Source organism: Tachypleus tridentatus, chromosome 8, assembly GCF_004210375.1.
Source record: "Tachypleus tridentatus isolate NWPU-2018 chromosome 8, ASM421037v1, whole genome shotgun sequence".
In the NCBI taxonomy this organism is placed as follows: domain Eukaryota; kingdom Metazoa; phylum Arthropoda; class Merostomata; order Xiphosura; family Limulidae; genus Tachypleus; species Tachypleus tridentatus.
Window position 1 is genome coordinate 27,802,357 of NC_134832.1, and position 24,859 is coordinate 27,827,215.

The following is a 24,859-nucleotide window of genomic DNA, read 5'->3' on the forward strand; positions in this document are numbered from 1 at the left end:
TCTATACAAACAATACGCTTTCTTTTGTTTGTTTATCCGGAAATATTCTCGTATATTTCATAGCGTAAAATGGCCTCTGTCCAAGGAGTCCGGATTGCAGATTGGCTTTCCCATTTATATTCACCTTACCTATTTTTTGCTTAGTGAAATTTTTAATGCAAAGATCATGCTACACGACGGTCGATGTCGTTGTCATCACATAACGATCTGCTTCTATTTAACTTCAGTTTCTTTTATTTGTAAAGTATTTTCTACAAACAATACTTAAACTTCACGTAATTTCTAAAATAATGAACATTACACTAAATACAATTGCTAGGGCTTTCTCGACTTTAGGTATAAAATACACATGCGCAACTCGTTCAAAACCATATTCTTGTCACTTTGTGAACACTCGTTGATAAGTCTGAGCATAGTCAGCTATGTTTGCCTTCATTCTAATTTTATATTTATATTATTTTGCAATAATTTAGCTTTGGTTCGTTTCATAGACTGCTATAAACACCTTTAAACTACTTTTTTCTTCAGTATGAGTTTTTATTATTCGCTTTCGTGAGTTTCTTTGTTTCAACTTGTAAAACCATGCCGTACACTGAACGCTGGTAACTGTTTCACACTTTGTTCACAATTATATTTTACAATTACTATATTTTATTATTTAATTTACGTGTAGTTTTATTAAGTAAAGTTATGTCTATGTGAATTGTTTGTTTGACCGTGTAATTTTTTTTCTTTTCAAATAGACCAATAAATATTGGTTTAACACTCAATAATGTGTAGCTTAAATGCGTGCGTGAAAATGATAGAATACTGAAAATTCAAGCAAAGGGATTAATGACAACCACGGATGTCTTGCGGGTCACGGCTAGTACATAAATAATGAGAATGATAAATCCATAAGTTCGAAGCTTCCTCTGACATTTTGAGTTAACCATCATGATCACGTGTTAAAGTTTAAAATAGATAAACCAGCCTATGAAATAAATATTTTCCTAACGAAAGTTTTTATATCTTTTCTCTGTCAATCAGATGATTCGTTGCAGAACCTTTCTTGTAAGTTTGATATAATAGAATTAATATAATATAATAATGAAGGATGTTAAGTGCAGATTGCTGTTGAACTAAATAAGTATTATTAGCCATATTTTAGGATGATGTAACTAATACTAATGAATGATAGTTTGGTTAAAACAGTGTTGAACTTTTCGACGTTTTCGTAATACTTTTTAAAAGTAACACAGAATAAGATACGATTAATGCTTGGTGTGATGAAATATATATATATACATATACACATATAAGTGTTTCATGTGCTCAACGTTAATAACAGCGAGAGTAACTGATCAAACAATGTATTCCAGTCTTTGTAGTAAGAAGTGTGAAGGAGGGAAAGGATATTTGATTAGCTTATACTCATAACTAAGTTGAGTTTTAGTTTCGCTCTCAATTGGTAGCTTGCTTTAATCAGGCACCCCGCTGGTACAGCGGTAACTCTACTGATTTACAACACTAAAATCAGGGGTTCGATTCCCCTCAGAGGACTCAGCAGATAGCCTGATGTGGCTTTGCTATAAGAACACACACTGCTCTAATCAGAAGTTAATTTATTGTCAGTACAAACTCCCAGGAGGTTAGAGCGCTTGACTCGTAATCTGAGGGTCGCGGGTTCGAATCCCCGTCTCACTAAACATGTTCGCGCTTTCAGCCTTTGGAGCGTTATAATATGAAGATTAGTCACACTATTCGTTGGTAATAAAGTAGCCCAAGCGTTGGTGAATGGTTATGACGAGCTGCCATCCCTCTAGTCTTACACTGCTAAATTAGGGACGGCTGACGCAGATTGCCCTCGTGAAATTTAAAACAAACAAAACAAAAACAAACCTTTTACCTGAAGGAAATGTGTGGGATGACGAGGCGTAAAAAACATCGAACCGAAAATTTCAATTGACTTCACCAATAAGTTTTATTTTTCATAGAAATTCTCTGAGTGATGTGATCTCGTTATATTTAAATCATTTTCACACTATTTCACCGGTATATACATATGTATGTAATGAAACTTTGGCGTGTGTGTGTGTTTTCTTATAGCAAAGCCACATCGGGCTATCTACTGAGCCCACCGAGGGGAATCGAACTCCTTCATTTAGCGTTGTAAATCCGTAGATTTACCACTGTACCAGCGGGGGGCGAAACGAGAGCAAGAAATCTACTCTCAAAACGTGCCAGTCTCTCTGTTACGAGGTAATCGGTAGTAGTCCGCCTGTGAGGCCGAACCACAGCTTGATGATCGTCTTCGATAGTAGCTGTGCCGGAACTTTTTGTGTATGGAAAAGGGTGGAAAAATACTTGCTAAAACATTTTTCGAGTCAAATAATAAATTAATCTGACACATAGTAAGGTTCTCTATCAAGGAAGATGAAAAAAAACAAAAAAACTTATATAACGCAAGATGAGTTCTATCTGGATTTTGGCACACTCATAGTTTAAGTCATAAATCCGTGCTTGCTTTGCGGATCTAAACGCTATTTTATGTTGTTGTTTTTTAATTTTCTTTTCACGTTGTATAATACTTATTTTTCCCATCTACGATTGGAACGTATAAACATGGATTTGGCTTACTATTCTTTTATTTGTGAAACATAATGTCTCTTTTTTTCATCTGTATGTATATATATATATATAGTGGTGTTACATTGAGCGTACTCTTACTGTATGTGTATAAGGCGAAAGCTCTAATTTAAAATAACGGATGTTTGTTTTAACAGAAAGTCAATCTCGGTGTGCTGACGTCAGTGAGAGTTTGGACTCTCATGACCTTGACATGAACAAATCAACCCCACCTCACGTCCATAAATGGCAAAAACTTTTTAAGTGTGAGAAATGCAACCACATGCCATAGATATGAAACCATTAAAGAAATATTTTTAATGGAACTATTTTAACAATTAATCAATTGAAAAAAATGAAAAGGAATTTACAAATTAATTTTATTTTTTGCGCGCCACAGGAAACTTGGCTTCCCGATTATTGTTTTATTTTGAGAAAACTATTTCATAAATGTTAATTATTTTTACGTTTTTACTTAAAATGTACATAAATACAGCAAAATGTGCAGAAGAACATTTAAGAAAAACTTTTTCATGTTTTTTATCAGCCGTTTATAGACATAAAAGTCGTTTTTTTTAATTCCTTGACAAATGAGTTTGAACTCTAATTATCGGTAAGTGTACAGAGCTACAACGTAGCTACGTGGTTCGATCTTCAGCGGTGTACATAGTGCAAATAGCCTATTGTATAGCTATGCGCTCGCTAAGTTAAACAAAGTTTGCAAGTTCGATTTATTTGGCTATCCGTGCTAGCCTATTCTTGAAGTGTTAATTAGAATTAACACTACCCAATTCTATCTAATTCTAGGACTACTTTTGTCAAAGGGAATATTGGGACTAAAAAACGTCACTTTTACAACGCACACACGATCTTTAAGTGTATAGCACGATTGTTTCTGGTGGCAGAGGAACTCGAACCGCGGAACCCACAGCTCCGCAGTCCAGCGTGCTAACCGACGAGCCGCGCAGTCGTTCTGCTTGCACTCTGAAGTATGGGCGTATGGATATGCGTAGGCTTCTAAATACGCGATATGTGAAGAATTCTATTAATGAAAATTGTTGTTTACGAATTCATTACTACTGCAAGAGAAATAACTATTTCCTTTTAAGCTAAGGTAGGCAGGTAAATGATTATTTATAAATGCATTTAAGTTGAAGGAAGAAATGCTATTTTTTAGGTAAGCATAATACATCTTTATACTTTTACAGTTTTAGTGAAAAAAAAGACAAAAGACAGAGATTGTCCATATAAAAACAATCAGATGCCTGTCTGTTTATCAAGCCTTTACCTCCTGAACGTAAAACAAAATTATATAACAAAATGATGCTTTTAGAATATATTACAGGAAAGTTATTATTCTTTTTACAATTCTTGAGATTCCATATCGATATCAACACCGACCCATTCGTCTTGGTATATATACTGAACGGTCAGTTTGATTTTTTTATATCAAAAACAAGTGTTTCTTTTTGTTAGGGAATTTCATGAAAAGACTGGGACTTTTTTTAGTCGACTGACTGAAATAAATTTTAGAAAATGAACGAAGAAAACGAATGAAAAGAGTAACGTGTTTGAGTATATATTTGTTGTTGTTCGATTTATGTATATATACATATATTATTTTTCAATGTCGATAACTGGTACATGTATCATTTTATTTTTCCATGCCGAATATATTTATTTGAAATATATTGAATATGAACCCTCTGACGGCTAGGCATGGCCGGGTAGTTAGGGCGCTCGACTCGTAATCCGGGGTTCGGTGGTTCGCATCCCCGTCACACCAAACATGCGTGTAAGGGCGTTATAATGTGACAGTCAATCCTACTAATTGTTGTTAAGAGAGTTGGCGGTGGGTGGTGATGACTAGCTGCTAAATTAGGAACGGCTAGCGCAGATATCCCTCGTGTAGCTTTGCGCGTAATTCAAAACAATCAACACTTTGACATTTTTTTACAGAAATGGCAGTGTCAAAAAAGCGCTTACTTCGTTAGCGGTCTTGTTTTTTTTGCGCTCTTTAGAATATTAAAAAATGCGGGAGAATCCTTGGGGTTCCCTTTCGAACCGTAGCGCTGTATTATACTGGATGTACCCATTACGTTAAAATGCAAATATTATTTCCCAACAGTGTATTGCACTAAGTCGCATTTTCTTAAAAAAATAAATGCATAAACGGCCTACAGTGATTTCGCATATACCCTATAATCCAAAGCATTTGACTGACTGGACAGTTTTTATTTATTCGTGACTACTTTTAGGAAATTTACCGTCGAATGTTTCAACAGACACCTGCTAGTCTGGTTATGTCTACCGCTGAAGTTTACTTAATTTCACATCTCAGTAGCAATGCTTGCTTTTATTGGATAACATACGGTCTGAGGTGAGCCCTGATAAACACTTATCTTTATTTTTGATGGTTACACTAGTAAGTTTTGTAGGTGAAACACAATACTCATGTTGGTTTCGATGATATATTTTGAACAAACTTTCTTGAAACCTAGAAATAATCCTTTTGTAGGAGCTGAGGAATAGAGGGTTCTGCTACTGGATGCTCGAGTTCGCTATCGTTTCAAGTATATATCTGTAACTAATATTAGTTCTACATAAAGTTTTTTTTAAACTTTCATTGATAAGTATAACATGGAAACTTTAAAAACTTTTATAAGGCGCCAATTAGATATAGCATCTCACTTCTGTTTTATTCGTTCCCTATTAAGAAATTTTGTATCCATGACGTATATTATTAATTGACATAATTTAACGCCCTCTCGCAGTTGTGGTATACTAAAATATTTAGTTTACCTTTCCCAGTTGTAAAGATACCTCGTTTTAAAATAAGTTTCATTGTTTATGATATAGCCTAAGGAGTTATTAAGCTCTCTCACATGCCCGAATTGAAACAGATGTTAAAAAAAAATACGATTTACTACAATTAGTTGTTTCTAAGCGTTTTGCAATAGTAATTGAAAATCAAATGTTGCGGGCTTGTTTTCTATTATCTATAAACTTTGTCGAATAACAATAATTGAAAGAATCTAACGCTATACAGCAATGGTATCATACAAGAGTTAGCTTTTATTGTTTATTGGTTCAGATTAAGGACGTCTATTTCTTTAAGAAAAAGCGATACCCAAAATATTTCAAAGCATTCATTTATAATTTTATAGAATGTGTTCGCCACCGTATGAAATTCCTGTCATTCAGAATTTAGTATATATTAAAACTAAAGCTAGCGTTGTGAAATTAGTAGAATGGTAAAACTTCAGTGTTGAATACATGAAATTACAATCTCACTTGTTTTTTTTAACACTAAAAAATAATGTTCTTCTAACGAATCTGTCCACGTTTGTTGTGAGAAATGTAAGTCATTAAGTCCTTATAATTATTGTCAATTGTCGCTCAGAAAATTACTTCAGTTGTCCGTTTCCGGCTGTACGAGCACAAATGATGTAATTAGCATTTCTGTTATTAAGGATCACGATATTTAGTTGGATGAGACATTCTTAAGGTATTTGTAGCCTCCTAATTATTTCGAACGACGTAGAAGTTTTGTTCGCGATGACTTTTAAATGATGTTTACTGAGTCATGAGATGAGTACTATGAACTAAGAAATATGTCTTCCTCCTCGACGATGGATTGTTGTGTTTAGATTCCTCAAATGTTCGTTTTCTATGACATGTTTACTCGTTTTGGGAGTGTTCTCCTATATATATGATTACTCACAGATTAAAACTGAGACAGGTTTCAAAGAGAATCTCATATTTGTAAACAATTTCAAGATGCTTTACGTGTTCTATATTACTTTACACAATATATGTCGAACATGTTTTTTCACTGATTTGAAGGACGTTTTCGCACGTGAAATGATCACTGAATTAATATTATGGGACTTTGTTTACGTCCTTCTTTGGCGATCATACAGAAGGTTGGTTTGGTTTGAATTTCGCGCAAAGCTATTCGAGGGCTATCTGCGCTAGCCGTCCCTAATTTAGTAGTGTAAGACCAGAGGGAATACAGTTAGTCATCACCACCCACCGCCAACTCTTTCACCAATGAATAGTAGGACTGATCGTCACATTATGACGCTCTCACGGCTGAAAAGGCGAGCATGTTTAGTTTGACGGGGATTCAAACACGCGACCCTCGGGTTACGAGTCGAGTGTCTTAACCACCTGGCTATGCCAGGTCTATACAGAAGGAGGATTTCCAATATTAAATTAATACCGCTTTATGGAAACCAACAGAAACGTTTACGCACTTCAAGAAAGTGTGTTTATGCACTCAACATGAGATTGTTATAAATTGTACATACCACACATTTCAGGTGGTCTTGAACGTCACAGACATATTTTCAGATTTAAAATTTTTGTAGTTCAAATATAATTCTTACAAACATATAAGAGGCCTTCTTAAGTGTAATTTATTTTTACAATAGCTTGTAGGATCTATAGATACACAAAATATATTCAGTGTTCTACATTTTCTAGTGATGTTCATATCCTGTATGTGTGTTTTCCTTATAGCAAAACCACATCGGGCTCTCTGCTGTGTCTTCTCTAAGCATTTTCAAATTTTTCGTGTCAACACTTTCTTGCCCGTTGTATAACTCTGATAAAAGAACACTGGTCATGGAATATATCTAAATTACGTTTGTTGTCATTAGTTATTATATTGGGTCATTCTTTGGTGTGACGTGTATTCTCTCATAGGAAAGATCGATGTATAGTAGAATATAATGTATAAATGTAGACAGTGATACTTTCTGTTTGCGATGACGCTCTGTTTTTTATTGGAGTAAAGCAGCAGCGTAGCATATGAGCACTGAAAAAGATAATAAATTTTTAATGTCATAACCACATGATTTGTTTTTCCAGAGTTTTCAGTTTTCTTGACAAGTGCATTTTATCACAATCTTCTTAATTCTTCGGTGATTTAAGTTTTAAAATCTTTATACGAGAGGAAATGGTATTCCATACAAGTTGAAGAATTAAAATCACAAGGAAGAGCTTATTACCAAAGATAAATGGTTGTCTAAAAGAGTGGTGTGGTCCAAGAGAAATCCTCTACTTTGACCAAAACCTTGATTTAGCCACAGGCCCAGGAAAAAAAAAATATAGGCGAGGATGTCTCACACTCTTAATCAAATTTTACCTACGAGTATTGTTCTCAATACAGAGGAATAATGACTGACTTGTGGTGACTTGTTATCTGGTTAGTCTAAAACCAAATGGTGCAGTCTCTGTTCAGCTTACGGGCATTTATTGAGCAGGGTAGTTGAACCTCGTATCTGGTCAATGCAATCAGACAGAAATTGAAGGTTTCACTTGTGGATGACATCCACCAGCTACAGCTGTTCTGTCTTGTCAAAATTGTGGTCTATGTGACAGTTGTAAGTCTTTCTGTGATAGAAGACATGCTGCCAACATGGTAATGAGTCATCTAGAAACCTGATATTCATCTACAAGATGCTCTTGACAGTCCTTTGTCCTGCTGTCCACAGAAAGTGATCTAGTGCTTGTATGAAGATAAGGATCCATGAATACACCTACTACACTGTACTCCAAAAATCTATGAGATCTAAGTCTAGTATTGACTGAGACTCTGTAGAAGATAGATTACTGCTACCAGCACAAGAACATGTGAATGGTGTTCAAGGGTGTGTTTAAAGAAGAATTGAATTATTTCTTGAAGTATTACAAGCAGGTAACTGTTTGTAATGGTAGAATACAATGATAGGATTGATGTATGATGTTATGTTTGGAAGTTCGAGAATTTAATTTGATTGAATACTTAAGTGAGAAAAATGTTGGAGACTTGGATGCGGTCGTAGCTAAATTACATCAATGTTATTTTTGATCCAGTGGTGAACTGAGTTGAGTTCAAAGCTCAAAAGAGGGGTCCAGTGGAAACTTTGGCAATGTATGCAGATAATATATGCCATCTATACAGGAATGCACATCTGGCTATGAAGTTTACAAATCATGCTGACAAGCTTACTGAAGACCTGCCAATGAAGATAATGTGATGTTGCTTGCATTTACAAAATATATTTTAATGGAAGCAACATCTGTGGTGACTCAATTTGAAGTATTGGTTGCAACTCATCCAGGCCATTCTTCTGAAGTTCTTTCATCACGTTGAACTTGTGAGCTACCGAATTATCTAATTACATCAACACAGCTCAACTGGATGCCAGTAAGTGGGCACAATTTCTAATGATATTTGTGTCACAGCAGAAGTCAATGATACCTCCACCAGATACAGTGAAAGGAAGTAGTAAAATTTTTTTATGTGTGTATGTGAACTTATGGGTCATTTAAAGTGAACTGCCTGTATCTAAATAAAGCTTCTTGTTCCACCTGAGTGATAATCAGAACAAGAAGGTCACCATCAAGCTATGGCTGCTACTCTCTAGATTCAAAACTCAATGGAACCCAAGTGGGGTTTGACTACCAGCTTGAGGATCATTGTAGTCAGTTTAATCAAAAGGGTTGGTGGTTAGCATAGTTATGGTACTTATTATGTTGTGGTAATAATACATTGATATGAGATAGAATTAACATAATAATTTATAATAGTTATAATAGGTTGGCAAAGACTCTGACTTACCTCATAACATAGCAAGTATTTTGAGTGAAGCCATCATTTTGGTTTGACAACATTAACTTCGTATTTTAAAATTGTTGTCAACCAGATATGAATGGATAGGTTCACTTCTGACTATGTCTAGGGAATTTCACCTACAGGAGGAAGGTAGTTGTTTCATACCTTTGTCTAAATATTGGGGCATTGGAATGGACCTACTGGAAAAAAAAGCTTTAATCAGTTTTTATTGTGCAACACAGTTTGGTAGAAAAAAAACATAAAATTACCACAAAATCCAGTCCAAGTGTATTTCATTGCATGAAAGTATGTTGAAGATAATCATACTTATTAACCTAAGAGTCCCATCTCTTTCAAATTATATTACATTTTAGAGTTTTTTCACGAGAATATTTTTAATATAGAGTTTCATAGCTTGTGTCATGTTCATTTGATTTAAGTCTGGGACCTATTTTCATATCGTCACTGTAATTTTATTGAACCAACAGGGTGGAGATATTACAGTTCTTAAATTAATGAAAATGATAAGTAATGTGGCAATAAATCATTGGTCTGCACACGGTGGTCGTTACAAGTCAACTTGGAGAGAATAAGTTTGTTCTATACAAGATTGTAATTTTTACATTAGATTTGAAGGTTAAAATAACCATTAAGATTATAAAGTTTTGACTGCAAAGGATGATTCGTATACAATAGTACACATACAGCTGAAGGCCACTGAAGACAATCAGCAAGATGATACTGAACTATTTTGGTCTACAATGGGTTTGCTGCAATGGATCAGGATTTAAAGTTTAAACAATGCAGCTCATCCAAGGCACTAGTTAATTAGTTTCCTTGGTCTGAAAAATTATTTTATTTCCACTGTAGACTGGCACATGAGCATATGTTAGGTTAGGACTTGTAATCTTCTTTTATTTCTGAATAACTTTGTTTCTTCAGCAGGAATTTAGGAAGGCCATGTATCTGCATGTAAACTGGATCACCTTATGAGAAATTGCAATAAAGTCACAGTTGATTCATATATAAATATACCCATAAGAATAGATATAATGACTAAAACAATGTGCTATTCAACAGATGAGGTACATCTAATTGCAAAATAGTGCATAAATTCATGTTTACATTTAGGAGAAGAGTTGTTCAGTGCATGTGTGTTATTAACTATAACATAATTAGTTCTTATTTTAAATCAGGAAATTGCTTTAGTTGTTCATTCTTAAAAATTAAGTAAAATTCATCGGTTTTTATACCGAAATACGCTTTACTTTAACCTCTTTCTACATGCAGAGTAACATCTATGATCCACAGTAAAGATGCAAAGCTGAGTATCTGGGCTTCACGGCACCTTAATCCACCACCAGTAATATGTAATACATATGTGATAGCTCTGACTATGAATTATTGTTTTGCAACACAATTTCCCTACAAAAGAATTTTGCATAATACATTGAAGTTGAAGTGCTATTCTTTTTTTTACGTTTTTTTCCAAAACCCACAGCTCAGAACAAGTCATGTGGATGTCTAATGAGGAAGGTGATTGAATATGTAAATTGTTACCACAAATAGTGAAAAATCGTCTTTAATATATTTAACAAACCAACTAGGAGATGTTTTTTATTAAGATAAGATTCATAGTTTTCCTTTTCTTCACTGCTTTACATTTGAAGAGGAAGTTTTCAAATACCCATTAATACGATACTGTTAATGAAAAGTTTTCAATCTGTATACCTTCACTAAACTGTTATTTTACTTGAATCATTACAAATGTTCACTAAAATTATATAAATAATTAATATCAAGTTATATTTATTATTTATTTCTCTACCATCATGTGGGTACCTTATACCCCAAGGCATTTTTTAACATGCACTTTTGGTATTTGTGTTTTGACTGTATTTCTTTTCTCTTTATTGTTGTATCTTTGTTTTGATATATATTTTACATGTAGATATCTTATTTAAAAAGTTTAACTGCTGTAGCAGATAGCATTGTTATATTGTTTTACACATTAAATATTGTTACGAAATACTTAGACTCCAACCTACTCTAAATTACTATATGGTAATTATGGGTGTTGCATGTGTTTGAATTTGTGAAATTCTGATCATAATTTATTGCATCAGAAAATTTTCACACATATTTTACATTTGACTTTTATATATTTTTGTTTCATTTGGTAGATGTGCAATGATTTCCTTTATGTCCACCACCAACTTTGTATTAGGCTTAAACTCAATTCTGGCCTAACTGAATTTAGGGGGTAAGGCTAGATAATATATCTGGCAAAAATTACTGATTTGACCATTGACAAGAAAAAAAAAAACACATAAACTGAATAAGAGACATGCCTACAAAATAAAGGATTAATACTGTTCTTACAATTGTTGAGAGTTCTTGACAGGAAGAAAAACTCAGAAATTCAACTTTTACATACGTACCATACAAGATCAAAGAATGAATTCAATACCAACATCACTTGCTCATGAAATTTGTAAAAAATGGAAAAGACATTCCTTTGGTATTGTTGTGCTTCTAATGTCTGGCATTGCTAATAAACACACAACACACAAAAAACTTCTAAGTACTTCTTGAATGCCACTTTCCACGAGAAAGCTTAGAAATTTAACAAGTGCATGAAATGTGTGTGTATGAATTTTTCAAAATCTTGACTGACACGAAAATTAAAAATATATCTAGTATGTTTACATTCTCGCCCTTTCAGCCTTTGGTGCGTTATAATTACACTATTCGTTGGTAAAAAAAATAGTCCAAAAGATGGCGAATGGTGATGACTAGCTCCATTCCCTCTAGCCTTGCAATGGTAAATTAGAGACAGCCGGCGCAGATTGCCTTCGTGTAGCTTTGCGTAAACTTTAAAACATTTACATTTATGTTCACGAATTTTCACGTGTTAACAAATACATTAAGATGATTACTGCTAGGATATAACATTTTGCAGGTCTCTCTTTTTTGATGTCGCAGCTTGATTCATTAAGTAAAATGGATATTACAAACCTTTCCTAATGTGGTTTGTTTTTTTATTTTGAATAGCTACCGCCATCAGTCTTGGGCTACTCTTTTAACAACAAATAATGGGATTGATAGTCACATTATAACGCTCCCATGGCTGAAAGGGCGAGCAGGTTTGGTGTGACCGGGATTCAAATCCGCGACGCTCAGATTGCGAGTCGAGCGTCTTAACTACCTGGCCATTCTGGGCCTTCTAATAAGGAACCAGTTTTTGGTGACATTACAATACCTAAAAACACCAATCTAGAAAAAATGTAGTTTTGATGTATGCTGCTTCACAACAACTTTATACTGGCCGTGTTTGTAGCGTGAGTTGCCAGTTTGCATGTTCAAAATAGTTTCAACATAATGTTCTCAACTGTGGCATAGCGGAATGTCTGCAGATATACAACAATTAAGTTTGGGTTTCGATACCCGAGATGAGCAGAGCACAGATAGCCCATTGTGTTGCTTTGTGCTTAACTTCAAATAGACCATACCAGACTGAATCTATTTTAAGGTAGCTAGTGAATTGTCCAGGCTGACAACAGACTTTTATTCCTTTGATGGTGTCATTTTGTATTCAGTTTCTGTAAATTCGTTCTTCACACAACGCATATTTTGGTAGGCCTGGAATCTTCCCTGTCCTTCTCCAGGCAGTGATTCTTCTCTCTTGAGTTGAAGGCTCATGTACTGTTTCAATATGTTGCCTGTGTCTTGAAACTGTAAAAGAATGATGAACGGCTTTGATTGTATGTCCATAAATCTACAAACAGTCAGTAATTAAAGAAAAACAACAACGAAATTTTAACATCAGTAAACCCGAAGGTAGCAGAAAAAGTTTATTTTTGATCAGTATAAAGTTGGGTATATATTTTATTGCTGAATGCCTTTCCCAGTTAATTTCAATAATATATGCCAGCATTTTACTAGATTTTATTTTCCTATTATTGTCAGCGCATGAAGACACTTAAACAACCAGTCTTAAAATTAATTGAGGTTTAACTCCTATTTAAGGAGAACAGAACATCGCGAGGCCACAGATGCGTTTAGGTACGACCATAACAAGTAGTTCAAACGAAATGAAATATAATTTCGTAAAATTGTATATTTGTACAACATATTTTCTTGTTTCCGATTTTTATAATGATACAATTAATAATGGTAATTTTTCGTCTGCATAACAATAAAATCATAACGTTTATATCCCTAACTCAGCTCTCAAGGCAACTTTAAACTTGTGGAAGTAAAAATATCCAGAAATGGTTACAAGAATGGGTTTATTAATGTTAATTGGCACTCTAGACGCACAGTTTCTGATGCGCACCTGTCTTCTCGAATCACTCACCAGGAAAATTATACATCAACACGAGGACAGCAGTAAATTAAAACGAGATGGACAAATATATACAAAATGGAGATATATACAAAAAGGAAAAAAACCTTCAAAATAAAATTTATTTTTAAATAAAAGAAAGAAATTCCTAAAATGTACCCCTCCAAATTTTGGTACCTTCAGACTACGAGTCAAGCGCCCTAACTGTCTGGATCCATAACAAAAATCTAAGGTTTCTTCAAAGTGTTCCTGTTCGTACACCCTTGGTTTTATCCATAAAGGAATAAGTGTAATTAACACTTATTTTGTTCTCTACTTTGGTTCAAAATTTACAGGACGTCATCCGCATTAGTAGCAATTTAATTTTTTTGAAATTTGTCGTTTGTATGCAAGCATCACCTTCAACTCACACGACATAAGCTTATGTGCCGGAGTGCAGTAGATTCTTTGACATGCATTGTTTTCTCGTAATGTTTTTAATGTTTGTGATGTGTGTGAATGTTGTGTTAATGTAAATTCCAATATATTACAAGATCTTGACTCAACTCAGTTTACACTTCGTGTACTTATTTGATATAAATAATTTGAAGTTTTAACAATCCATTTTCTTATTAGTTGCTTGATTCATGTTGCATAAATATTCTCGACTAAAGCTTATAACAACATATGTTGTGATGTTTTGTCTTGTTGGAATACTATAAATTAAATTGTGGTTTCCCCTATCAATTTTAAACAACTGTATGAAAATAATGTAAGCGTATCGTTCTACTATACATTTTTGCTCAGTTAGGAAAGCATAGTGATAGTTTATTATACGCTACAACATGCACTTGTTGGTAAAAGAGTAACCCAAGAGTTAGCGGTAAGTCGCTGACTAGTCACTTTCCATTTAGTCTTACACTAATAAACTGGAGACTGCTGGCACAAATAGCCCTCTTGCAGCTTTGCGCGAAATTTGTTTGTTTGTTTTTGAATTTCGCACAAAGCTACTCGAGGGCTATCTGTGCTAGCCGTCCCTAAGTTAGCAGTGTAAGACTAGAGGGAAGGCAGCTAGTCATCACCATCCACCGCCAACTCTTGGGCTACTATTTTACCAACGAATAATGGGATTGACCGTCACATTATAACGCTCCCACGGCTGAAAGGGCGAGCATGTTTGGCGCGACAGGGATGCAAACCCGTGACCCTCAGATTACGAGTCGCACGCCTTAACACGCTTGGTCATGGCGGGCCGCATTGCGCGAAATAATATAATAATAAAATGATATTTACGTTTATTCGGATGAACTGTCTTGACCAAGCTCGAAATGCCAAAATCCAAACTTGATTTAACATGTAAGAATTATAATAATAATCAAAACAGTGAAGTTCAGATAGATACAGTTTTATGTGGTTACTTGTAAATAATTTTTATAGATATAACAAGCTTATTGTGTTAGTTTATACTTTAGCTGCAGCGCAATGTCAAGCTGGTTGTCTGTGACACGGTTGAACTGTGTAACATAGAGACAGCTACTCCATTTACTGATTTGTTTATTCTAATTTTAAAGAATTAATTCATTTTTGTTTGTTTTGAAAGTTATCTTATTTTATATTTTCTTACGAATCGTAACATATAAATCCTGAAACTTAATGCTGACACCTAGAAGCGCAAATGGTGACATAGAAGTAACATAAAAAAATAAGTAAATGAAATATTTATAATATTTTGTAAAAATTTTAACCACGATATTTTCCTGGAGATTAACCTTCTTAAAAATAGGCTTAACATGTTAAAATACTCTGTACGTTTTATTTACTTAACACCAGGAATATTTATTGTTATTTTGTAACATTTCATCATTTGTGTTAACAACTGATAATTGTTGATCTATTTTTCATTGTCCTATGGCAAATTATTTTAAGCCTCATAAAATTACAATTTTGTTTGTTTGTTTATAAGGCCTAGATGTTTGGCTATTTAGCTTTTAAAGGCTTAACCATTGTTTTTATTTTAAGCTGAAAATCATTTTCCGTACACACTGTATCTTTGAAGGCATCCAGAATGATATATTTTGTTTTATTGTACAGAGTGTGTTCGTCCAGAACTGCAAGATGTCTACCATAAACGCACTTATATTATTCGCATGCGCTCTGAAGATTTGTAAAACCATCAGTATTCTCGATATACCATCTCCTCCATCCATAATTGTACAGCCTTCAAAAAAAGAACAGTTCTTTCGAGTCGCAACCACAGACGATGATCCAATTATTCCAATAACTCTTGAGTGTGAAGCTACAGGAGATCCAGAACCAACGTAAGTTGTCTCTTCCGTAGATTTTCGTAATTTATGGCAAAGTATGTTCTTACAGTGCTGTTTGAGGCTGAAAAAGCTATAATCAAATCAAGTTATATTTTTCTTGTTATTATTTATATGAGATATGTTATTTTTTTAAAAAAATATTGTCCTAAAAGTGGGCTGCAGGTGCTTTGAGTTTGGTTTGTTTTGAATTTCGCGCAAAACTACTCGAGGATAATCTGCGCTAGCCGTCCCTAATTTAGCAGTGTAAGACTAGAGGGAAAGCAGCTAGTCATCACCATCCACCGTCAACTCTTGGGCTACTCTTTTACCAACGAATAGTGGGATTTACCTTCACATATAATGCCCCAATGGCTGAAAGGGCGAGCATGTTTGGTGTGACGGAGGTGCTTTAAGAGAAAGTAAACATTCTAGGAACAATCCAGAATCAATGCATCTTGTTTGTATTGTATTTGATACAGGTCTGAAATTGGGTTGGTTTTTAAGACTGGAAAGTATGACTAAAGGATGTGTTTATCAAATACAAGAGGGGTGTGTAGAATGTTTTAGCAAAGAGATACAAGGCTAGAGCCGATTTGTAATTTGTGTACGTTATTACTATTGTAGTTGATGTAGGTCTTAGATACCGTTTGTTTTTAACATTGTAATGTTTCTCCAGAAGATATAATTCAACAAGTGTAAGATATAGACTTCATATTTTATGTTGATATGTGATACAGTGTGTTTTACATTGGACCCTAAGGCGAAAGAAGATTCATAACCAATTTAGGATGTAAGTGTAATAATGCCTAAATTGATGAAGTTATTAAGCTCAATTTATTACTGATTATTTGTATTTATGCAAAAAGTTACACAGTGGGCTATCTGCTCTGTACTTACCTGCTGGTATCGAACTACGATTTCTGACGTTCTAAGCTCTCGAATTTACTACGAAAACTTTGAGAACCGAGCTTATTAGGCCTAAAAATCAGAATAAAATAGCCTCTTACAACATACGCTTTCAATCATTTATTTTGTAATATTAGAAGCCCTCCAGCGGCACATCTGTAGACTTACAACTCTAGAGTTCGGGTTACGATACCCGTGTTAGGCAGAGCACATATAGCTCATTGTGAAACTTTGTGTTTAACTTCAAAGAAACAAATAAAATTAGAACATTGCAGAGTTAAGTCAAAATTATGTTAAATAAAATACTTCACATTTCTCTTTTATCGCTTAAAAGTCACTGACATATGTTCAATCAGTTGATGGTGTGATGTTCTCAGGTGTGCCCCCGCTAGTACAGCGGTATGTCTCCGGATTTACAATGCAAAAATCAGGGGTTCTATTCCCCTCGGTGGGCTGAGCAGATAGCCCTATGTGGCTTTGCTATAAGAAACGCAAAGTTCTCAGGTGTACTAATTTCCGCTCAAGGATTAGATAGGCTCGTTCAACAACAGCTGGGTTAAGCTGAAAATTTGAGAGTAATTTGAATCTTCAAATTTGACTAAGTTTTACGTTGTATGAGGAATAAATATAATCGACACGTTTGATGGAAAGTGAAAATAGTTTTTATCTTATCCAGATACAAAAAAAAAAAAAGTGAGTTCCTGCATAGATATAGGTGATCACGTCTACTCAATCATTAAACAGATCTCCAGTTTCTTGTTTTTTCACGAGATGAATATCTGCAAAACTGGTCACGATGAAAATCCAAGTAGAACTTTCGAGAATCAATACTATGGACTAAGACAAGGAAACCTCAGTTTTTATGTTTGTTACACTGACATCACATTTATGATCGTTCTCCCCCAGCATTTGTTAGTTGTAGTATAAAGACATTAATCAGTCCGCCATTAATGGGTGTTGCGGTCAATGGTCTTTTGAACAGTACGAACCACAACATTCCCTTAAATATAGTAAGTATCTGCTGTAGAGAACAAGAGACACAAAGCAACTATAACAGGGCAACTCTAACTATTTTCTGGATGACGTATTTATGCCCAAGTTGCAGAAAACCTAAGTAAATGATTTTTTTAATCTCGTGATTAGAAAAGCAAGTGTGAAACATACCATATCCCTGCGGGTCAATCTTCCCTTTTCCTATGTTCCTATGTTTCAGGAATTAATATTTTCCCTCAAACTATTAAAATTACTTTGAAACCAATAAGCTTTGAACTTGCGTCATGGCCAAGGAGAGCTTTAACTTCCCTCTGTTCCTTAAGAATATATACATGCCGCACGTACTACACGACTCTTTAACAAAGAACTCCATTGAACTACAGCATGATAAGATAATTAAAGGTACAACTTAATATACAATTGAATAATACGTGTTATGAGAAAACGGCATAAGTAAAAAGAAAACTCTTTAAATATGATCTTGAAATACGTGATAATACACAAAGTCACGACCTGTAAAGACCTGTAAGTTAAAAGGAAATTACCTGATATTACAATAAAATAAACCTTTTTAATGAAGAAAATGATACATAGACTTTATAGAAAGAACACTTTTTAAGAAAGAAATATAACACAAAACAACATTTTGACAAAGAATTACATTAAATATATTTTAACATGAAAGAAACATGCAAGTACATATTTGTACATACTATTTAAAAATATGTAATAAATACATAAAAAACTTTAACTTCTTCATGAGAAGTAGCATAACAGGCCACAAACATAAAATATAAAAAAGACATAACAAAATAAAATTATTCAACAAAGAAAACCTGTCCCCTTTAAAAGGAGTTAGTCTATGATATACGATGTTAAGGGAATGACTACCAAAACAAAAACAAAATCTGCTTTTAATTACTGTAAGTTCTCGTATCTCAGGCTTTGTTGTATATTCCTGGAGAAGTTGCGACAGTTAAGTCACACACAGAGACAAGATACACATTTATACAAATAATAACTGTTTAATGATTCACAGTTAACGACACAAATAGATAATATTCCACTGACAGAACGCTTTACAAAAGATAAGTTATTTTATGTACTTTGAAGCTTTAGATAGGAAGTAGGAACAGCGAGTGATAATGAAACTTCAAAAACATAATACTTCTGTTGATCTGCATTCTGCTCACTGTAAATTAGACTAGATGAAATGAAACCACTAATGAAAAAAACCCAGGTTAATTTATTAAGTAACTATTATCTCATTTTAATCTCACAAGTACACAAGAATTGTGAAATCCAAGTAAAAAAAACAAAACAATTTCACTTTAAAATGTGCATGTGTGTTTTCTTATAGCACATCGGGTTACCTGCTCTATTCACCGAGGGGAATCGAACCCCTGATTTTAGCACTGTAAATCCGTCGACCACTTAAAAATGACTCCAACCATGGCGGAGTCAATGCTCCATTAACAATGTTTCCCCGCCTAAAATGAAGAAAACTTTATAAAACTCATACATATACAGCGATTGTAAACAACTCTGAACCGCTATCTTTGATGACATAGTGACGGTATGGTAAGATGTAATTTATGTATTATCTTGTTACAGTTATTGGTTTCTCAACCAAACAAGCATTCTAACTGGATAACCAGTTGAAAATCACACGACGTACTATATGAATTTTAATGTGCATCACTTGATAGCTTGGAAAGCTAGGAATGCTATTTCCTTTCAATTAACAGGTGCTAGACTTAATGCTGATTCTAACTTCGATGATCGAGTAGTAGCTGCGAAATGTAATACATATATTTTACCAGACATTGCTGTCCAATAGTTTAAAAAGTAAGGAATGCCACTTTCTTCCAGTCACTGGATTGCATGAACTAATGACTGTTTAAGTGTTTATCTCTGAGCGCCTACTGTTTCACTTGCTCAGCAAACAACTCTAATTGACGGAGTTCGTCCACCAGTAGCAAATCCAGTTCTTCACGGCTAATCTCTGGAGCTGAGTTGCTCTGACTGGTAACAAACAACTTTTGAGTCTTTTGAAAATCTCCCCATGTGATGTCAATCTACATTAACGGATGTCACTTGTCTTTATTTCTCTAAATCCTTCCTCTTAGTTATTGTGAATAATTATACGTTTAGTAATTATTTCAGGAAAATCCTTCCTTTAAACTCTTTTTAATACAAATGGCCAAACAAGAACCAATATACACATTAATAAAAATAGAAAATTCCGTAATACATCCTGTAGTCATGTTATCAAAATGTCACTCTATTCTGAGGTGAACGGATTTCCCTGGAAATATTAAATAGATCCAATTAGTAACAGTATGTTCGAATAGAAAAATTGAAAACATCGGAATCAGAAAACTGACTTTTCAGAAGCGAAAGAATGTAAGTAAATAACGTCAAAATCTCCATGTTGATTCACATTTAATGGGTGTACAAACCTCTTTGAAGTTAGTGGGCAAAAAATACTTTCATAAAACTTCAATATGGTTTAATTGTATCGTGTTCATAACAAACAACAATTCTTTGTGTTTTTCCAATTTCTTTTCGTATAGTTACTACTGGACAAAGAATGGAGAACCATTTAACGCTACTTTGTTTGGAGAAAGAATAATCCAGCATAGAGGAATAGGGACTCTTTACTTTTCTAAACCATTGGCCATAGACGAAGGAAAATACCAATGTTTTGCAAAGAACTATTATGGCATCTCTCTATCTAACACTATTTCCCTCAGGAAGTCAGGTGAGTGTGTACACAAAAGTTGTCAAATTTGAATGCAAAATCTTCAGGAAATCGTATGATATTATACACGTATTCATAGAATGGAAGCATTGTTACTTCTCAGAAAGCCATGTTAGAATATATGTAACTAGTTACGTTGAAGAATCTTTTCACCTGAATAAGTCATGTTAGGGTATTCATATAACTTGTTACGATGAAGTACTGTTACTTTTCAGCAAGTCAAGGTTATGGTATACATGTAACTATTTAAGTTGAAGCATTGTTACTCCTCAGTAAGTCAAGTTAGGTTACATTGATTACACATGGCTGTTCCTTTCATTTCTAAGTTTAATGTGAATTTTATGTTTTAGGTTGTTTAAGTAGTGCGAGTGTCAAAGTAAATATTTTTAGAAGGATAATTATGGCAAGTTTCCTTACATAACTATACGAATCATTACTTGCATTGTTCAATTGTCGTGAACTGAAGTAATGTTACTTGAACTTTCTGAATTATATATATATATACAGTAAAACCTGTCTAAGGCGGAATCGCACGGGACCGAGTAAAATTTCTGGTTTAAGCAGATTTCCCGGCTTAGACACAGTGAACATGCATTTCCTTAATTATATATAATCTTTTAGCGGAACGTTATATTTGCTTGACTCATGGGAAGTAAGACGTTTGTGAATAAAGTTATTATACTGTTTATGCTATACTTATTAGAATAAGAACCAAAATAGACATTCAAAATATACATAAGTACACAAAATCTTAATCAAATTTATTTGAAGAAAGTGCCCAATTTCAACTGTTTCGTTTTTTTAATGGGCTTTTTGCTGCGGTTAAAAAAAACACGCCAATTCTACGGCCTTTTCATGAAGTTTATTTTTCCCCTTCATTTTTGCATACAATTTGATAGCGTTAATATAACTTAACACTTGCGATGAAGTAGGAATTTCCATTCTGCTCACACCGTTACCATCTTGCGATTCTATTATATATTTTAAATCAGTTTCATCAATTTCTGTTCAAACATTCTTGCCAACGTTCATAAAAACTTTCCGCGTTTACAGAATCATCTGCATCAATCTTCTCAATCATTATTTGGATTTCACTGGACTCGTCATGAAAAACAACTTCTCCACAATCTCCGCCATTATAAGGAATAAATCCACAATTTCGAAAGCACTTTATTATGCATTCAACTTTTATGCATTTGATTGAATGACTTTAAAATACAATTGCATCTAACACGTCAATTTTCATGGTCAATGCAGATGCTTTCTTACAGTCATTCATGTTTGCAATAATATGCTGAAGCATCAATTTTCTATATTTTAATTTTAAACATTGTATAATTCCATTATCTAGTGGCTGTAGAACTCATGTTGTACATGGAGGTAGATAGACTAAAATTAATATTTAATCAAAAACAATTTTCCGCCATACCCAGTTTCTAATCCTACTTGTTGATAGATGAGGTAGGTGAAAAATAGTTTTTCGTCCATGTTCCGCAAATTCTGCCATATATATATGTGTGTATGTTTGTGCGTGTGCATATGCAATAACGGTCATATAGAAGAATAACTTGTCTTGCCAAAGGGTGTTCTCAAGTTATTGAATCCCCTTGTGTGATCATTGAAGTAAAAAAAGAGACATTTATTTAAACCTCTGTATGCAATTTTGATAACCAGTAGTGTAACTAATTTTTTTAACCCACGTTTCATTTGTTTTGAATATATTGTTTTAAAATAAGTAGATTGTGTACTTTCTGTTTATTGCTGAAATTTACCGCCAGTATGTAACAGACACCTATTGTAAGGAATGCAGGCCAATAAAGATCATAACAGCTATACATGTAACTCATTAATTTGAAACATTGATATTCCTCAGTGAGTGGTTATGGTATGCATTGAACATGTTGAAGCATTTCTACTTCTTACTAAATCAGGTTAGGTTATACATGTAATCTAACTTGGTTAGGTGAAGCATTGTTACTCTTCAGTAAGTTAGGTAAACGTGTACACGTAATTTGTGGACTTAAATCTTTAATATTCTCCAAGAAATCATGAAAGCTTACATAATAAGCTTGTAGATTTTGATAATTTACAAAACTCTTAATCATATGTGAAGTGTTTTACCTTTGCATTGGTAAAACTAAATCAAAAGTAAATAGAAATTATTTTTATTGACGAAACAAAACTACCATACGAGGCCAAACCTCTTGCGTGTATTTATAATTAAGCACAACGCTATACAATGTGCTATCTGTGCTCTGCCCACCAGAGGTATCGAAACCTGTTTCTAGAGGTGGGAGTCCGCAAACATGCCGCTGTGCTACCGGGGGGTCACACCTCTTATATTAATCGACATTTCTCAAAATAAAATGAAAAAACGTAGATTAATAAAAGAAACACTGAAATAAAATGGTAGTGTGGATATATGTATCATTGTGCAAGCCCTCTACCCTACATTAACACAAGGAGTTAGCTAGTTTTTAATACAAAGAGAAGAAATAGTTGTTTGTTTAAAAGGAAGAAAATAGTTCATTTTGTTCAGACGTATTTGACAAACAGTTATTGAATAGCTTGAGAAATCTAGTACCATCACTTCCTGTTAGGTTAAACGCCCTGCAAATAACATTGTCATCAAAATGAGGTGAAACATAAGTTTCAGAGGAAATGTACGACTGATACAAATAAGAGTAGTTATGTGATATTTTCAGATGTAAATTAATTTCCCAACAAGTATTAGATAATTAAATCCACTAGTAACAACAGATTCGCTCAAAAAATAAGAAGAGTAATCTAAATCTGATAACTGGATTGGGTTTTTTTCTAGTTCGTGTGTTATTTCATACAGATAATTGAGACTATAATTAAAGTTGTAATTCATACAAATACCGGATCTTTTCAACATCTTTTTCAACATCAGCTTCCACAGAATAAGTTTAAAAACAATTCGTTATCACCAAAAACAAATAAACTAGTTTGTAATTATATAATCAAAAATTATTGTATGTATTGGAGTTTTGTATCCTGAATACGTGCAAGTAAAATTTGTGACCAGTTCGGGCTCTACACTTAAATTATATAGTGATGATCACTAAAAAAGCAGCGTGTAAAGTCCATTGTTGTGTAAGATGTAGGTTTTTGTGGATCGTTGAGACCAATGTAATGCTAATATTTTAAAAGTACAATAATTAAATTTAAGCGGTAGGAAACTTTTCTCTTGAAATAACACGATGACAATAACGTAATGGTAAATAATTTTAAACTTCTTATTTCCTCCTCTACCGTACCATTTGCAACAGTAAAATATAATTATTGCCTTCCCATAGTTTCTTGTAAGTATCTACCACATCTAGCATACATTTTATTTGAAATATTCGGCTAATTATCGTCACATATTATTTAGCAAAAATATTTTAATTTAAATGCATGTTTTAATGAAATGCATGTTGCATGTTTCTTAACACTATTTATGCTGGAAATATAAATGTATAATAACAAAAGGACGTGTCTATGGGCCTGTGTTTGACCATCATAACTCCAAGTGGACCTTGAGGGTATGCTCGTGAGTATTATTACTTATCTACACTTTTGCGCATCATATTAATGAGGCAAGCTAACGAAAAACCACATAGGAAAAAAGGGTTCCTTATGTAACATCTTGTAATATATAGAAAAGCCAGTACGTTTTGGCAACAATGCGTTCCAACAATAGCTTTGATGTTAAATTGCATAGCAACAAAATTATATAGTTTATACTTTTATGCTAAAGTGGGTTTAGAATACACTATCAACCTCATAACCCGATCGAAGCTGGGTACTTCAGCAAGTAATAAATATACTGTTCTTTATACATTTACTCTGTCCAATACTTTCAAGATGTCCGACCTTATCACTTGCTTACGATATTTAAACACCTGGAAAGAATGGAAACGTATGAAACACAGAGGACCTGAAACTAATTTACATATATATTTCTATCAAAATAAGGACAAAATGAGCTCTTATTTTAACGTCATATAAAAAAATAATTAAAATACGAAAATAAATTGAATTATCCATTATAATATTCCACTTGTACTGGTAATGAATGACATTTTATTCACATATTTGTTGTAATCTTCTACATTTATTCGCGAAATTATCAGTATTTACTAAAGTGATGAATAACTATAAACGCTCTGCCTAAAAGGTTATAAAAACTTCACAAACAACTGCTGGGTTTTTGTACACAGAGTTTCTAATGAATGACTTGTGACAACTAAAACAAAATAGAAGTTAATGGAAGAAAAGACATGCCATAACAATAAACGTAGAAAATATATTCAGTGTTTAAATGTGAATAAATTCCTCTTGGAATGATA

General features: G+C 33.7%; 1 protein-coding gene across 3 annotated transcripts in view; it reads left to right on the top strand.

The window, feature by feature from the left end:
- Window positions 1–24,859, top strand: part of LOC143222043 (neuroglian-like) — a 132,788-nt gene that overhangs the window by 26,594 nt on the left and 81,335 nt on the right. Inside the window, exons 1-3 of one of the 3 annotated variants that reach the window (XM_076447875.1) lie at window positions 3,572–3,721; window positions 15,630–15,856; window positions 20,317–20,504. In XM_076447875.1, the coding sequence (XP_076303990.1) occupies window positions 15,654–15,856; window positions 20,317–20,504 (391 nt within the window). In that variant the 5' untranslated portion in view covers window positions 3,572–3,721; window positions 15,630–15,653. Of the gene's footprint in view, window positions 1–3,571; window positions 3,785–15,629; window positions 15,857–20,316; window positions 20,505–24,859 lie in introns of those variants that run through there. The other 2 variants (XM_076447874.1, XM_076447873.1) reach the window with 2 other exon arrangements.